General features: G+C 35.2%; 2 protein-coding genes and 1 pseudogene across 2 annotated transcripts; 1 reads left to right on the forward strand and 2 right to left on the reverse strand.

Annotated features, from left to right (window-relative positions):
• The first annotated feature begins 4,084 nt into the window (after positions 1 to 4,084).
• LOC115960230 (tubulin alpha chain-like) lies at positions 4,085 to 7,802 on the forward strand. The gene is made up of 4 exons (XM_031079018.1): positions 4,085 to 4,563; positions 5,979 to 6,213; positions 6,287 to 6,657; positions 6,947 to 7,802. Exons 1-4 carry the CDS (start codon positions 4,471 to 4,473, stop codon positions 7,598 to 7,600), a joined length of 1,353 nt encoding a protein of 450 aa, XP_030934878.1. The 5' UTR covers positions 4,085 to 4,470; the 3' UTR covers positions 7,601 to 7,802.
• A 1,262-nt stretch (positions 7,803 to 9,064) lies between these two features.
• On the reverse strand, positions 9,065 to 9,928 carry LOC115959091 (annotated as a pseudogene).
• Positions 9,929 to 11,704: 1,776 nt separating this feature from the next.
• On the reverse strand, positions 11,705 to 14,569 carry LOC115961864 (receptor-like protein 7). Its single transcript, XM_031080771.1, has one exon. It carries the CDS (start codon positions 14,567 to 14,569, stop codon positions 11,705 to 11,707), a length of 2,865 nt encoding a protein of 954 aa, XP_030936631.1.
• Positions 14,570 to 17,275: the final 2,706 nt, after the last annotated feature.

Below are 17,275 nucleotides of genomic sequence, written 5' to 3' on the forward strand. Positions count from 1 at the left end.
TTACTAAGTGTATGTTTGGTTCCAAATTAAAAAACTAGTTTATTTTACTATTTAGCATATTTTTGCTACTATTCATGGACCTCATTGCACTTTTTGGTTCTATTCACGGGTCTCACTGTACTATTTCAACTAATTTTTACTTTTATTTACAGTACTTTTAGCAAAAAGTTTTTAGTTTCAGTAAAATAAGCGGATCTCAAACAGACCTTAAATGGAAAATAAATTACATAAATCTCTATTATTAGAAATCTTGTGTAGTAGCCTCAATTGATGGTGTACAGTCATGGACCTATTACCCTTGGCCCAATATCAATAAGCCTAAACAATATGAATAGACCATTGTACTTAGAGGGTGGTCCACCTTGCCTGGTAGATCAGGCTTGTAGTCGTGTTAAAGTTAAATCTAGTTCTATTTGAACACGGTCCGAGGAACCTTGGTAGTGCTTTGGGTAATATTGCTGCCGAGCAACGTTCAGTGTCTAGCGCAAGTTCCAAAACTCCCATTTCCAAAGTGGGGCCCTCTTTTGTCAGGAATAATCTAAGTGGACCCCTTCCACACGAGTTATGGGAAAGGCAATCATTAGTGGTCCACTGAGCTGAGGCTATAAATAGGAGAACGACATTAATGCAAGGGGTTAGACAGTAGAGAGGGACGATTAGAAAAGAAACCGAGCAGAAGGAAAAGGAGAAACAGGAAGGTGTTCGGTCAATGAGATTAGCCACTCTGATGGGCCTTTAGTCTACCTATTCAGGAGCTTCCCATTGTAGGATACTCAAAAACCCATCAAAACAAGTAAATTATGAGCCCAATTGCTAGACAAGGAAGTGGGCACCCACAGATGGCTATTACATAAATCTCCATCATTAGAAATCTTCACTTTCTTTTCAGGAATATTTTTTTTTTCTGCTGCTAATAAAACTTGGAACATTAGGATTATCTTCGTAAGAACTAACTTCAACAGGTAAACATTTTGAAACAAACAAATCATGTGCGAAAAAAAAAGGGGAGAATATGCTACTACTTCTATATTGCAGATGCCAATATGTGCTTCCTTATGTTAAAGAAACACCCGGATTTCGCTCTTTGAAAGAAAATCATACTGTAAATTACTAAAGGAGGATTCGTTATCATGAGCAATGTGAAACACATTTAACTTTAAACTAAACGATGGGGAAAAAAAATTCTTGTCATGCGTAAAGTGTAAGATACCACGAAGAATTTTATTGCTAATAATGTAGAATGATAAGTCTTATGATTACCATCTCAAAAGACAAGCAAAAGAATAGACATGGGTTTTTCTACAAAATTTTGGGGTTTTAGCGAAGTACTGAGTAGCAAAATCTTGGAGAAACTATTAAAACTCGTGTGAATGGTGCAAATGATTAGATATAGTTTTTTTTTTTTTTTTTTTTTTTTTTTTTTTTTTTGATAGGGATGATTAGATATAGTTAAGATCAAGCACTCGCTTCCTCATTCATTAAACTAGCTTTTAACCCATGTGATGCATCGTGCACATGACATATATTTATATTAATTTTATAAATGAAAAATGTTTATTTTCAAACTATTGGATGTTAATTTTGAAATCTAACTGTTGGATTGTATATTCTTATTATATCTTCTATATTAGCAAAATTTCAAGAAAACTAAAAATTAATAGTTATGTCATTAATTAAATATTTAAATTTTAAATTTTTGGGATCTAAAATTATGCATAAAAATAAGTTTATTGATTGAATATATCCGATTTGATCGAAATTTGACATTTGTATTAAAAACATAGAAACCATGCAATCTAATGGTTAGAGTTTCAAATTTCCCATCCAATAAAAATATGTAAAAGGTTGAGGTTTGCATCTTAGGAAAACATAATAATATTTTTTTTCTTTCTAAAACCTAAATTTTGAGAGAGAGAGAGAGAGGATTGTGTGAAGTGTGAGGAGGAGAAGTCCTAAAATTCATCTATTTATAAATACTAAAACAATTCAAGAAAATTTCTATTATTTATTATATAGAGAATTGTTGTATTATTATTATTATTGTGGGAGGATTGATTGGTAGTGGTACACTCATCCTTAGGCCAAAGGCTTATAAGGCATGAATGGGAGGCATCTCTCCCCAATGTGGGATTGAGCAAATCCTTGAGGACTAAGGCTCAACACCATTTCCAAAGAGGACAGTACCTGATTGGGGGCCGATAAGGGGAAACCCCCACCTTCCCCCTTCGGACTGCCAATGAGGTCTTACGTGAAGGAGTGCACTACCATAACAGGAGGTAGCAGTTTTTGAGACTTGCTCTACTTCACATGTGTAATAATGGTACACTCATCCTTAGGCCAAAGGCTTATAAGGCATGAGTGGGAGGCGTCTCTTCCCGATGTGAGATTGAACAAATTCTTGAGGACTAAAACTCAACGCCATTTCCAAAGAGGACAATATCTGATTGGGGGCTGAGGCGAAAGTCCTCCCACAAAAAGGCGCCTTTTGGGGTTTAAGAGGAAACCCCCACCTTCCCCCTTCGTCGGCTCATGTGTAGTAGTGGTACGTTCATTCTTAGGCCAAAGGCTTATAAGGCATGAGTGGGAGACGTCTCTCCCCAATGTGGGATTGAGCAAATCCTTAAGGATTAAGGCTCAATGTCATTTCCAAAGAGGACAATACTTAATTGGGGGCCGTCCTCCCACAAAAAAGCGCCTTTTGGGGTTTAAGGGGAAACCCCCCACCTTCCTCCTTCGGACTGCCAATGAGGTCTTACGTGAAGGAGTGCACTACCACAGCATGAGGTAGCAGTTTTTGAGACTTGCTCTACTTCGCATGTGTAGTAGTGGTACACTCATCCTTAAGCCAAAGGCTTATAAAGCATGAGTGGGAGGCGTCTCTCCCCGATGTGGGATTGAACAAGGATTGAACAAATCCTTGAGGATTAAGGCTTAACGCCATTTTCAAAGAGGATAATACTTGATTGGGGGCTGAGACAAAAGTCCTCCCACAAAAAGGCGCCTTTTGGGGTTTAAGGGGAAACCCCCACCTTCCCCCTTCGTCGGCTCATGTGTAGTAGTGGTATACTCATCCTTAGGCCAAAGGCTTATAAAGCATGAGTGGGAGGTATTTCTCCCCGATGTGGGATTGAGCAAATCCTTGAGGATTAAGGCTCAACGCCATTTCCAAAAAGGACAATACTTAATTGGGGGCCGAGACAACAGTCCTCCCATAAAAAGGTGCCTTTTGGGGTTTAAGGGGAAACCCCAACCTTCCCCCTTCAGACTGCCAATGAGGTCTTACGTGAAGGAGTGCACTACCACAGCATGAGGTAGCAGTTTTTGAGACTTACCACTACTACACATGTGTAGTAGTGGTACATTCAACCTTAGGCCAAAGGTTTATAAGGCATGAGTGGGAGGCATCTCTCCCCGATGTGGGATTGAACAAATCCTTGAGAATTAAGGTTCAACGCCATTTCCAAAGAGGACAATACCTGATTGGGGTCGAGACGAAAGTCCTCCCACAATTATTATTATTATTATGTGTTGGCCTCTTTTAATTCATGACTAATTAAATTTGATTATAAATATTTTTTTTTTATAAAAAAAAGTTTGTAAATTCATTAGTTCAAGAAATAAGATTATTTATCATCTACAATCTTAGTGTAGTTGTCACTCTCTAAATACAAAGTACTTGAGAGATGGGAAGGAACAAGAGGAGGGGTTCGAGCTACTGCAAAAGCAATTTGACGTTATTCCATCCATACTTCAAAAAAAAAAAAAAAAAAAAAAATTATTTGGACCCAAATCCAATGTAACTTCATTTAAAAAAAAAAAAAAAAATCCAATGTAACAGCCATCATGCAATAGTAATTTAATTTCAATCATTGTATCATATGAAAGAAAAAAAAAAAAAGTCACTTTTAATCAGTTATTGGATCAACAAATTTTTTAACCTTTCAATTTTATTTTATTTATTAAAAATATTTTTGACTTTTACCTCCCAACACCCACCGACACAGAAATTATATGGTGCAGGATCTGCAGATCCAATCCAAATTATTTAACCCAAAAAAAAAAAAAAAAAAAAAAACCTCACCACAGAACAGACGGTGAGGTAAAAGTAAAACGGCAAAAACCAAAAGGCAGGCGTACCGCGAAAAAGCAGGGCAACCCTTCATTGGCCCTTACCCATCGGCGGCAACATCTGAGTAATTCAAAAATGTAAAAAAACACTGTCCAATCAAACATGGCCAACTCATATATATACAGTTTTTCGGTTCCCTTTTTGTTTTGTGAGTTGCCCATATATATAGGACACCAAAAAAAAAAGGCTGAACTAAACCATCTCTTTTGTTTTCATCACTCTTTCCTTAACAGGCCTGCGTCTTGATAAACGCTTTGCCTGCACTTTGCATTTTGCATTACCTTACTTTACTTTACTATTTACGCACACAGTTTTTTATTTTTATTTTTTTGGAATCGAAAATGAGAGAGTGCATTTCAATCCACATTGGTCAAGCCGGTATTCAAGTCGGGAATGCCTGCTGGGAACTCTATTGCCTTGAACATGGCATCCAGGTCACTCCTCTCTCTCTTTCTTTCATACCCTTTTTTTGTCTTGTTTTTATAAATGTTTACGCACACCCAATGGGTCTTGAATCCACGAGCTCGTTAATTGAGTACATTTGCAAATGTCTTGTCATTTAACCAATTTACTACCTTAACCTCTATTTCTGGTTGCAAATGTTTAGATCTATGCGTTTTGTCATCTGATCTGATCTAGCATTTGTATCATTGTACTAAGAAGTTTAAAGTAAAGCGCCACGTGCACCCAATGGTTTTTGAATTCACAACATCATTTGACTTTTGAAATGTTATGTGCTCATGTCATTTAACCAATTTACAGTGTTACCCTCCACTGTCTATAATTTTTTTTTGGTTTGGTTGCAAATGTTTAGATCTATGTGTTTTGGCATCTGATCTGGCATTTATATCTTTGTTCTGAGATTTTTACCGTTTGGATCTGATCTGACCCGTATAGTAATAACATATTGATTGTTTTTGTTAAGACAAATGAAGTCTTTGAAATTGCTTGCAATTTGTTTCATTTGAAATCTTGTACATTTGTTGTCTGTGTTGATTATGTGACTGCTTAATTGATTGTCACCTTTGATTTTTGCAAAATGTGTCTACTAGATCGGGTTGGATTTGGAGCTTTTGTAATATCTTTTGCTAAATTGTCTCTGAATTTTTCACACGATTTGGGCAATGTTTTTACACTTTCCATAATAACCTTAACTTGTGTTCTATTTGCCAAATTAATCAAATTCTTTAAAATGTAAATGTATAGAAGATTCAATGATGAAAATTGACTTCATATTGAAAGTAGAGGCACTAAATTGACACAATTTATTGTTGATGGTCCAAATTGAACTTTACCCTATAGTTGGAGGAGCAAATTTATAATTAAATTGAAAAAAGAAGAAGAAGATATTTAATTGAAATATATTGCTCAATGAACTTTTTCACCTTTGTAGATATAGAAATTGGAAGTTTGCATTTAGTTAGGTTAGTGACAGATGAAATGTCTTTATACATGACTAGCGTTTCTTAGATTTTTCTGAAAATTCTGTGGACTCTTTCTTGTATATGTATATGCACTTGTTTGTATTATGGTTGTTTAATGTCTAAATTTTGTGTTTGTCTGTCATATGTATGTACTAATTTCTATATTTTGCATTTTTACATTGTCTTAGTTTAATTATTATTTTAGCAGTCTGTAGTTCTTCATGGTAGTTTACAGTAATTGAATGGAAATATGTATTGGAATGTTAGGCTATGTATTAATGTATATGCATGATGACTCAATGTAGACCATAAAATTATTGGTGGTTTTTGTATAAAACCATGAAAAAATTTGCTGGCTGAACATTGTTTTTTTTAGTGTTTAATAGTTCTTGTTCAAGCTTTTGATATGGTTGATATTTGTGCAGCCTGATGGCCAAATGCTAAGTGACAAGACTATTGGTGGAGGTGATGATGCCTTCAACACCTTTTTCAGTGAAACTGGTGCTGGGAAGCATGTCCCTCGTGCTGTCTTTGTTGATCTTGAGCCCACTGTCATTGATGAAGTGAGGACTGGGAATTACCGCCAGCTCTTCCACCCAGAACAGCTTATCAGTGGCAAGGAAGATGCTGCTAACAACTTTGCCCGTGGCCACTATACTAGTAAGCATTTCACACTAATGTTTTTTTGTGCCATTTTAATTACAGCATCTGAAACAAAACTTTCCTGTTCCAGTTGGCAAGGAGATTGTTGATCTGTGCCTGGACCGTATCAGAAAGCTTGCTGACAACTGCACTGGCCTCCAAGGATTTCTGGTTTTTAACGCTGTTGGTGGGGGCACTGGTTCTGGGCTTGGCTCCCTTCTCTTAGAGCGTTTGTCTGTTGATTATGGGAAGAAATCAAAGCTGGGTTTCACAGTTTACCCTTCTCCACAGGTCTCCACATCTGTTGTTGAGCCCTACAACAGTGTCCTCTCCACCCACTCCCTCCTGGAACACACTGATGTGGCTATACTTTTGGACAATGAGGCCATCTATGATATTTGCAGGCGCTCCCTTGACATTGAGCGACCCACCTACACCAACCTCAACCGACTTGTCTCCCAGGTGAATAGTTGCAGGGTCTTATGTTAATCATCATCACAAATATTTGGTCTGTCAAATGTGTTGCCTCTGTTCAGAAGCAATTGGGGAATTAATGTCATGTGTTTCATTGGAGGAAAGATTTTATCAAGGATAACAATATTTGCTGTCAATTAACTCATCATGCTTAGATGATTTTAAGAAGTGTTTACTTGATATGTTTTAATAGATGTATGTTTATATATTTGGAATATATTGTTGCTTGTATCTCTGTGATATATTTCTTAAGTAATATGTTTTTCTCAAAGTTCAGGTGATTTCATCCTTGACGGCCTCTCTTAGATTTGATGGTGCACTAAATGTGGATGTGACTGAATTCCAAACCAACTTGGTTCCCTACCCCAGGATCCACTTTATGCTTTCCTCTTATGCACCAGTCATCTCTGCTGAGAAAGCATATCATGAACAACTTTCAGTAGCTGAAATTACCAACAGTGCTTTTGAGCCTTCTTCTATGATGGCAAAATGTGATCCTCGTCATGGAAAGTACATGGCATGCTGCTTGATGTACCGTGGTGATGTTGTGCCTAAGGATGTCAATGCTGCCGTTGCTACAATCAAGACCAAGCGCACCATTCAGTTTGTTGACTGGTGCCCCACTGGATTTAAGTGTGGTATCAACTACCAGCCTCCCACTGTTGTTCCAGGAGGAGACCTTGCCAAGGTGCAGAGAGCTGTTTGCATGATCTCAAACTCTACCAGTGTAGCTGAGGTGTTCTCCCGCATTGACCACAAGTTTGATCTCATGTATGCCAAGCGTGCCTTTGTGCATTGGTATGTTGGTGAGGGAATGGAGGAAGGAGAATTCTCTGAAGCTCGTGAGGACCTTGCTGCCTTGGAGAAGGATTATGAGGAGGTTGGTGCTGAGGCAGATGAGGGTGAGGATGATGAAGGTGATGAGTACTAAGAAGATTTAAATTTGTGCCGAGTAGTTAAAATGTTCGTTCAAAGTAGTTAAATGTTCTTTGTGATTTAGCTAGTATGAAGTTATTTTTTTCCTTGGCCTGTGCCTTTTAATGTTTGTGAGCAATAAAACTCAGTTGTTCCTATGTTATACCCAGTTTGTGTGAGGCTACTATACATGAAAATATGGTTTATTCTTAATTTTTATTGCTTTTATTTCTTCCTTTTCTTTTTCTTAATTTGATTCTGAGTTCGATTCTTCTTGGGTGCCTTTTTAAATTAAATGGCTACTATTTTATGCCACATTTTGAACGCACTGCAGCTTCTTCAGAAGAAATAGTGATTATGGAGATTGCATACACTTAGCTTATTTCTATCTAACTTTAAGCAATTAAGCAAATAAGCAAATAAGTTACAGAAAACTAATATGTTTGTTCTTATGTGATGGAAGCATGCACTGTAGCAATGAACTTTGGTGGCAAACCTCTGCAATTGAATGTACGATTTTACATACCACACCAGATTTCCATTATCCTCTGGTTGTGGTACTAGACTGCCCAAATTTTCACTTTGCTCTGATATTTGCGTGGTATGTCACATAATTGCTGTACTTGTCTCAATTAGGTGCCTATTTAGACTCGGGTTATCATATGTAATAAAGACCTTGTGTCTTTCAACATAATGGGAAGAAACCTATGCAGATGCAACAAGTTTGAAAGATTAATGATTATGTTTTAAGGCTTATCATTCAGAAGTGCTTAGTCGGTGAAAGAAAATGTAGAGACTAAAAGATTTGTCAGTACATGGTTATCCAAAGCTCTCATTCATGTTCCATTCTTCAGGTAAAAAACCAGCCAGTAGCTTTTATTTTCATTGCGTATATGTGCCATATTATGAAGTGCAAGTTCTATAAGTAAAAGTCACATGATTCAGGGAATGGAAAACTATAAATAATTATAGCTAAGCTGAGAATATGCTAAAAAATCACAGTAGAGATGCTTGAGCAGATAAAGCATAAATGTAGACTTTATGTTCTTGCTAAGTCAGAGGCCCACCTGTTAAATATGGCATATTCTGAAGCCAAATGATGTTTGGTTTGAGGCACAAATTTTCATGCCTTTCCTTGCATATCACACAAAAGAAATGAAACTTTGCCTCAGTATAAAAATCCTCAGCCATAAGAAGGGATCTGAAGGAGTCCAAAATAAGTGGAGCTACACGGACTTGACCTGATATTGAGTGCGTAGTAAGTTTCCATAAAGCAGCTGATTGAGTAAAATAAAATAGTAATTTGGTGCTACATGGCACGACCCTCATGGTAGATTTGGTGCTGGGAACTAAACTTAAGCTAATGCCCCATAGTCAGTTCCAATGAGCTAAATAAAATAGTAACATTCTTCTAAGACTGTATTTGTAAATTACCAAGCATATGAAGATATAATATTAGAACACTGGTTCTGCTGGTAGATTTCATTTTTACAATGCTTAATTACATGGAAGACAAAAGGATCTTAACTTGTCGATTGTCCAATAACTAAAATATGATTATTCAAGAAAATACTTCATGGAGTAGACTAACACTATTAGTGCAATGATTGACATAATTAAGCGAGAATTCCAGGACCATCTGAAAGGATTTCTGATTTTGAATCTCCATCATTTTGAGATATTCTATTATATTTGGTCGTTGAGCCAAGGAGTATAAGACTTAGCAACCAAATACGAGCGTTTTTTCCTTCGGACAACTGAACCAAACTTTTCAGTCATATCGAGGTCTTCTGGTCTCGTTCTCCCTGGAAGCTCCCAATCAAAATGGTACAGTAGTTGAGTGAGAGGAAGTTCAATATTGGCTAGACCAAACGCTACTCCTGGACACATCCTGCTTCTGCCCCAAAAGGGATATATTCAAGGTGAGTTCCATTGAATTCAATTGAACTACAGGCAAACCTCTCTGGTATAAAACTCTCAGCATCGTGCCAACATGCAGCATCTATTCCAATTGCCCATGCATCAATAACTTTTGGTTTTGAGGGGTATCTCATGTCCATCAATTTCACATGACTCTCTGCATTCTCTTGGGAGTATCAAAGGAAGATTAGGGTGTAACCTTTGAGTTTCTTTGATTAGTGACTTTAAGTAACTCAGATTCTGAATATCTTTCTCATGGATTTTTTTTCTTTCCCCTAAAGGCTTGTCTAATCTCTGCTTGTGCCTTCTCTAGCACTTTAGGTTGTCTCATCATTTCTGACATAGCCCACTCTACTGTGGTTGATGAAGTATCAGTTCCAGCAGCAAATATAACCTGGAAAGATTCATAGATTGTTCTTAAGAAAAGGAAAAAGGAAAAAAAAATGATAATAACAAAAAGTCACTTGCCACAACTAGAATATATTGTTCTTTGAATGAGTAGGATTTATAGTACAATACAAACCAAAATGACAGGCTTGATGTTGTTGATTCATAGTAATATGCTTGTTCTTATACGATGGAAAAATGCACTGCAGCGATGGGCTTTGGTTGCAAACCTATGCATTTTTTTTACCAGAATTTATGCAAGTGAATGTAATTAAGGTTTTACATTACTACACAAGATTTTCATTCTCTTCTGTGCTTGAACTACTAGACTGCTCAAATTTTCACTTTGCTGTGATACATGTATTGTACGTTACATAAATTCAGTACTTGTCTTAATTATGTACGTGCCAATTTAGACTTGGGATATCATATATAATCAAGACCTTGTGTCCATCAACATAACAGGAACTAACCTATATTCAAATCTCTCATTCAAATCAGCCAGTAGCTTTCATTTTCATTGTGTATAAGTGCCTATATATATTAAGTGCAAGATTCAATAAATAAAAGTCCCATGGCCGAGGGAATGCAAAAATAATTGATAATTACAGCTAAGCTGGGAATATGCTCAAATATAATAGTAGAGCCTTGAGATGCATGAGCAGATAAGCACAAATGTAGACTATTTATGTTCTTGCTACCACATGTTAAATAAGGTACATTCAAAACTCAGATGATGTGTAATATTGTTTGGTGTGAGGCACAATTTTTTCATGCCCTTTTGTCTTTCATCTCACACAAAGGAAATGAAACCTTGCCTTAGTGTAAAATTCCTCAAGTTGAAGAAAGGATCTGAAGGAGTTCTGAATAAGTAGGACTACACAGACTTGATCTGATGTTAAGTGAATAGTAAGTTTCCATAAAGCATCTGATTGAATAAATCAAAATGAAACTTTGCGGCCTGACCGAGATGTTAGATTTCTTTATGGGGACTAAAACAAAGGTTGTCTTTGTGAATTACCAAGCATGTGAAGATATCATATTAAAAAACTTGCTCAGACCTCAAACAGGGAGCTTGGCTATTGGGAAGCCTTCTCAGCTAGGCCTAATTCGAGGCAGTCCAACGAAAAATAGAACTAGGGTGTGATCCATCATGGCATAAATCACTTCAAGGGTCTCCCATTGTGAGCTACACCCAATCAAGAACACAAATAAATCAGGGGGCCAAATCCCAAAAAGCCCAAGACTTTTGGGAAAGAGCCACCACACCACTCTTGATGTACACAGCAGAATCAACTGAGACAACTTATAAATAAATGGTCTATAAAAAAATACAAAAAAAAAAAAAAATGGGAAACAAAAATTATAGGCTCTCGGGCTTTTCGAAAATGAAACGATAATGGTAGATCATGAACATGAACCAGACCTTCAAAAATGAAAGGATAATGGTAGTTATAATCATTTTTAATTTTATTATTTAAGAATAGATGAAATGTGTCATAGTATGTAGCATGCTTTTAGACTAGACACGTGAAAATTATATATATATACACACACCCATATATATATATATAAAAGTACATATTGTTGATTTATTTATACCACACAAAATATGTGTAGGGTGAAAAGTATCATACAAACATATTACATTATATTGGAGTAGGCAACCAATATTATCAACTACAATAATTTTATTCATGTTAAAGAAAATGGGAACGCTAGTAATTGTAGCAACATATTCATGGCTTTATTTTTTAGGGAAGTGTCTTTAACTGAATTTCATGTTGACACATCTCCTCCAATTCACTCTTCTTCATGTTGGATGGCCAACTGCAAAAGTCTTTCTAAACCAATCATACTTCCTTTTGATCATAATTTTCCCAACAAAAACTCCAACTATAAATCCACATCCGTACCCCATCATGACTGGTTTCCAATCAAACTCAAATGGAGACTCTGATCCTTGATCTTCTACAAAAATTGATGGTGGAGGTGTTAGGTCCTTGGAACCGGCACATTTTTTTGACAATGGGCTTCCGCACAATCCCTCATTTCCATCGAATGAACTGTTTTCGAATGTGGAAAATTGTTTTCCTTCTGGTATAGGTCCTGTGAGATGATTATGAGACACATTCAAGACAGCAAGGAAGGTGAGATCTACCAATTGCATAGGAATCTCTCCACTGAGCATGTTTTGAGAAAGGTCCAGCGATTCCAGGTTTGTAAGGTTTACCAAAGACAATGGGATAGAACCAGTAAGAATATTTTTGGAAAGGTTAAGTGTATGAAGTACTCTTAGATTACCCACAATTTTTGGAATTTCTCCTTCAAACCTGTTGCTTGAGAGATCAATGGCCACAAAGATATTTTGGATCTTCTCATATTCTGTCCTTATGCCTTTGATTGTGAATGTCATTGGGTAATATAAAATGAAAAACCAGCCATTGATTGATATTTGGACTTGTCCATTTGCCTTCATATATGTTAAGCCACCTGCATCAAAGCTTTTCATGGATTTCCAAATTTGGAAGTATTCAGATGGCAACTTACCAGAAAAATTATTGTTAGAAAGGTCGATGACATGTAATTTTGGAAATCCAAAATTTGCATTAGGTGTAAGAATACCATGGAATCCATTTGATTGCAAAATGAGGATTCTTAGCTCTGGAAGAATGTCCAACCAAGAGGGGAAAAAATCAATTATATGATTGTTTCCAAGATCAAGAATTTCCAGCATAGTACAATTGGCTAGTGAACTTGGTAAAGGCCCTTGAAAACCATTATGATTCAAACTGATCATCCTTAATTTACATCCTTCCAGGAATATTTGGGGAATACGGCCATGGAAGTTGTTGTGCTGTAGATTAAAAACTGAAAGGTTTCTCAAATTTCTTAAACATTGGGGAAGGAAGCCACTCAAGTTGTTGTATGACAAATCAAGATAAGATAGAGAACTTAGATTACATATCATTTGAGAGATTTCTCCATGAAGCGAGTTATTAGAGATATCATAAGAAATAATGGAAGGAGGTGGAATTGGGAGAGACACTTGAAACTTGTTATCAAAAAGGTCCAACTTTTTTAGACCGGTCCACGGGAGTGTACCTAGAGTTTGATCAAAACCTGTAAGGAAGTTTGCAGAAAGGTCCAAAATCACAAGACTGTCTTTACTTACGTTTGCAATCCACTTTGTTATTTGGCCATGAATTGTGTTGTTATCAAGTAACAAAACTTCCAACTGATCTTGGTTTCGGAGGAAATCTGGGAAGTCATTTAAGTGACACGAACCCAACCCTAATACCTTAAATTTTTGAAGGGTAGTGTTGGTATTGGGATTAATATGCAATGAAAGATCGTTACCAGATAGTTGGAGGTAAAAGAGGCTTTTGAGTTCTAGAAACAAGTCAAATTTTACTGTGCCACTCAATTGATTTAAAAATAGATCTAGAATTTGAAGGTTCTTGAGATTGGAAATTGACATTGGAATTGGACCATACAAGTTATTTGCTTGAAGCCACAAAATATTTAGTTGGGTGAGGTTTGCTAGCCAAGATGGGATAGGACCAGTTAAATGATTGTAACCTAGATGTACAGTTTTAAGCTGAGTTAAGTTTCTAAGAGAAAACGAAATGAAACCAAATAAATTGGTACTTTTTAGATACAAATGAGTGAGTTTGGTATGCTTACCAACCCAAGACAAAGTTCCGAGGTTGAAATTGTTAGATGAAAGCCTTAAATAAGTAAGCTCAGTAAGGTTATCAAATGTGGACGGTATTGGTCCAGAGAAATTGCATCCTCCAACATCCAAGCTAAATAAGGATTTCAGGTTACCAATTGAATCTGGTAGCATGCCAGAGAAACTTGTGAACGCAAGTCCCAAAACTTCCAAGGGGCTACTTCTGTTAAATTCTGGAACATGTCCAGTGAGATTTGAATTGAAGCTCACATTGAGAGATTTGAGATTTGGAAGCTGAAAAATTCCTATTGGAAACTCACCGTGCAAACGACAATCACTAAGATCAATAGATGTTAAAGAAGATAAGTTTGCCAAGTTACTAGGTATAGTAGATAATATTTCAACCTCACTAAGAACAAGTTCTTCCAAGTTCATTAACTTATCAGTTATACTTTTGAGACCATGCTTGTGGAGACTCAATGAATTCAAACCGATATCCAGGGAAACTAACTTAGAAAGCTGTAAAATTTCTGATGGGATTTGACCTGAAAATGCAGAATTAGAGAGGTTAAGGTAAGTAAGCTTTGAAAGCTGCCTTACACCAAGTGGGACTCGGGAGTGATTGAAGTTGTTGTTGGCGAGATTAAGCCATTGGAGGTGAACAAGCTGGAAGAGGCTGCTGCTGGAGTTGATGGAACCATAAAGGTAACTGCTACTAAGGTCAAGGCTAGTTACATAACCCGTGTTTTCATCGCATTGAACACCATCCCACATGCAGCAATCACTATTGTGTGTCAGCCACGACGAAATCTTTGAATTTGCAGGAGCATAAGATGGTGGCTGATTGATGGTAAAGGTTTGTTTGAATTGCAACAAGGCGAAACTCTCATCATCATGGCAAAGTGGCCGCACAGTAGAAAAGGAGCCAACAGATATAAGAGAAAGGCCCCACAGGAAAAAAAGAAAGCGCATGAACACGAAGGGAAAAAGTTGCAAACCCATAATGTTGTACTGGATTTTGTTTAGCACTCTTAGATAAGCAGGGAGGTGAATCTAGGAGCTTTTATAGACATATATGTTAGTGATCTCGTGCACTTAATTTCATATTACACGTGTGAATTCAAGTGAGACGACTCCACTTAATATCACAGTGCACACGTGAATTCATGAAACACGAGGCTGTGAGCAATGTTTCAAACACGCAATATTAGTCACCTCTCAATACAGGCATATCTTGACGAATAGCATAATTTTTGAAAATATTTAGGAAAAAAACATAATGTCAAATTTATATAGTTATATAATATTTTTTTTGAAACTTGAGTTTACCAAACTTAAGTTCCAAGAATTATGGCAATCTGATCAAACATACTATTTGGATCTCAAGTTTGGTAAACTTAAATTTCACTTGGAATTCGAATTCCAAAAAGTGCTACATAATTAAATAAGTATGGTCAAGTACTATTTAGGAAAATTTTCCTAAAATTATGCTTTTAAGCAAAATTTTCCCTCAATACAAGTCATGTCTCAATACAAATTCAGACTTAAAACAATGACTTTAAATGATATTTTTTCTTTTTACATTCCATTTCAATTAAGGAATATTTATATTCGATTATCTATATAATAATTTTTTATTTAATATATATATATATATATATTTGGATGTAAAAAATTTATAATGTAGTTTTTGTATTAGCTTTTACTAACATCTTGTTTCCAATTTGTTAGGGTCATATTTTCTATGTAATTGGGTTGATCTAAGTTGAGTTTAATGTATCAAGTATTATATTGTTCAAATATATCAAGTGATATCATTAAAGACATGAAGGTTTATCCAAGAAACAAGTGAAGAAAAGTTGTTTCATTAAATCTCGACGCAAGCTCGATAGATGCTACTATCAAAGACTAATAAGGAAGCTCGACACAAGCTCGATTTATCAAGAATTACGATTTCAGATTTCTCAGATCTAAAATTCGGCCCATGATGACTTGAATAATTAGTGTTTCTCTTATTATAACCCTAGTCATATATAAGGCTTATTTTAGAAGTTGTCATGTACAGAAACAGAGACTTAAAACTCATATACTTTGTATGACGCTACTACATTTGTATGCCTTAGGATTTTTTTAACCAAGTACTTCATAATCTTCATCATTTATGAAGTGAAGAACTTTGCAGCCAACAACAATCAATCAAGTTGCTAGTGTTAGTTACATACTGAGACCTGTGCAAAGGAGTTAGTCACAAGTTGGAGGTTTGTGCAACAAAAGAAAGAAGACTACTACAAGATCAAGTCCAATTGAGTATTGAAGCAAAAGTTCAACAGTAGGTTGGTATTCTGTGATAGTCTAGGGTAGTGATAAGATTTTTTATATTTGTAATCGCTTGATAATTGATTAGTGGATTCTTGAGAGTGGTGACTTTAAATTCACCTAGTAGGATTTTTGCCTTGCGAAATGTTTTTCCCATTTGTCAACATATCACAATGTCTATTTAATTTCCATTGCACTTAGTTTATTTAGTGATTTGTTGGTGCCTCCACAATTTGCATGTAATTTGACCTAATTAATCAACTTGGGTAATTAAATTAATTAACTGGGGGTCAATCTATTTTAACCCAACACATTTAATGATAATATTACTCATTATTTAATCTTTCTTATAACATAGTCGATCTTAGTTAGAATTTTGTTAATTTTAAATTTCAATAAAGTATTTATGGAAAAGCAACTTTATCAAGTATTTAAATATAAAAAATTTATTCAGTCAAAAAAAAAAAAAAAAAACTCTATACGTGATATATGCAATTGGAAAGTAATCTTGTTTTTTTTTTTGTTTTTTTTTTTTAATATCATTTAGTTTATCAATTGGGCCTAATTTATTGAACAGCTCCAATTAATAATAATAATAATAATAAAAAATTCAACCTTCAAAAGTAATAGATATTTTCTTAAAATCAAAAAAAAAATTCAGATTAATTTTACATGAATATTATGTTGTATTCCTAAAGTATAATAATGTGGTACTCCCTTCTTTCATGTGAATAATTGGGTTTCACTAATTAACTTCATAGTGATACACATCAATTATTATTACTAGTATGTAACACGTGCTAACTCACAAGCATGATGAATTGTAGTTGTGCTATTGATGTTAACTTGGGTTATAAAACATATAGAATATTAGTTCGACCAGTACATTTGAAGGTACTAAAATGGTTTTTTCTTACAACTTTCATGATATTGGTTATGCCAAGTTTCTTATTACATTGCTATTATGTATATAATTTTGAAAATCACTATTAGATACTACATATACAATATTAATTCTCAATCACTGTCAGTGAAATTCTATTAAATACAATACAAAATAAAAGAATAAATTAGTCTAATAGTATCTACTAAATTGAATGGGGATAGATGTATGGGACCGTTCAATTCAATTACAATTTGTTATGTTAAAGATCTTGGCATACAAAATATTTGAATAGAAACAGTATAAAAAAATATGCTCATTAGTTTAGAGAAAAAATAATAGGAAAAATCTAAACAATTTAATTTATATAAAAAGCTAACAAAAGCAAAATTCAATTTTGAATCTAATTAAATTTTCTCTAAGTGAGTTTATATATATATATATATATATATGATTATGTTTTTTATGATTTATTTATATTAAACTCCTCATTTTTTTACATTGAATTA

Source organism: Quercus lobata, chromosome 9 (genome assembly GCF_001633185.2).
Source record: "Quercus lobata isolate SW786 chromosome 9, ValleyOak3.0 Primary Assembly, whole genome shotgun sequence".
Lineage (NCBI taxonomy): Eukaryota > Viridiplantae > Streptophyta > Magnoliopsida > Fagales > Fagaceae > Quercus > Quercus lobata.

Coding starts and splice junctions, on each gene's coding strand:
- LOC115961864 (XM_031080771.1), bottom strand. CDS start 14,569: ATGGGTTTGCAACTTTTTCCCTTCGTGTTCATGCGCTTTCTTTTTTTC.
- LOC115960230 (XM_031079018.1), top strand. CDS start 4,471: ATGAGAGAGTGCATTTCAATCCACATTGGTCAAGCCGGTATTCAAGTC. Junction 6,214..6,286: donor TGCCCGTGGCCACTATACTA/GTAAGCATTTCA, acceptor TTCCTGTTCCAG/TTGGCAAGGAGATTGTTGAT. Junction 6,658..6,946: donor TCAACCGACTTGTCTCCCAG/GTGAATAGTTGC, acceptor CTCAAAGTTCAG/GTGATTTCATCCTTGACGGC.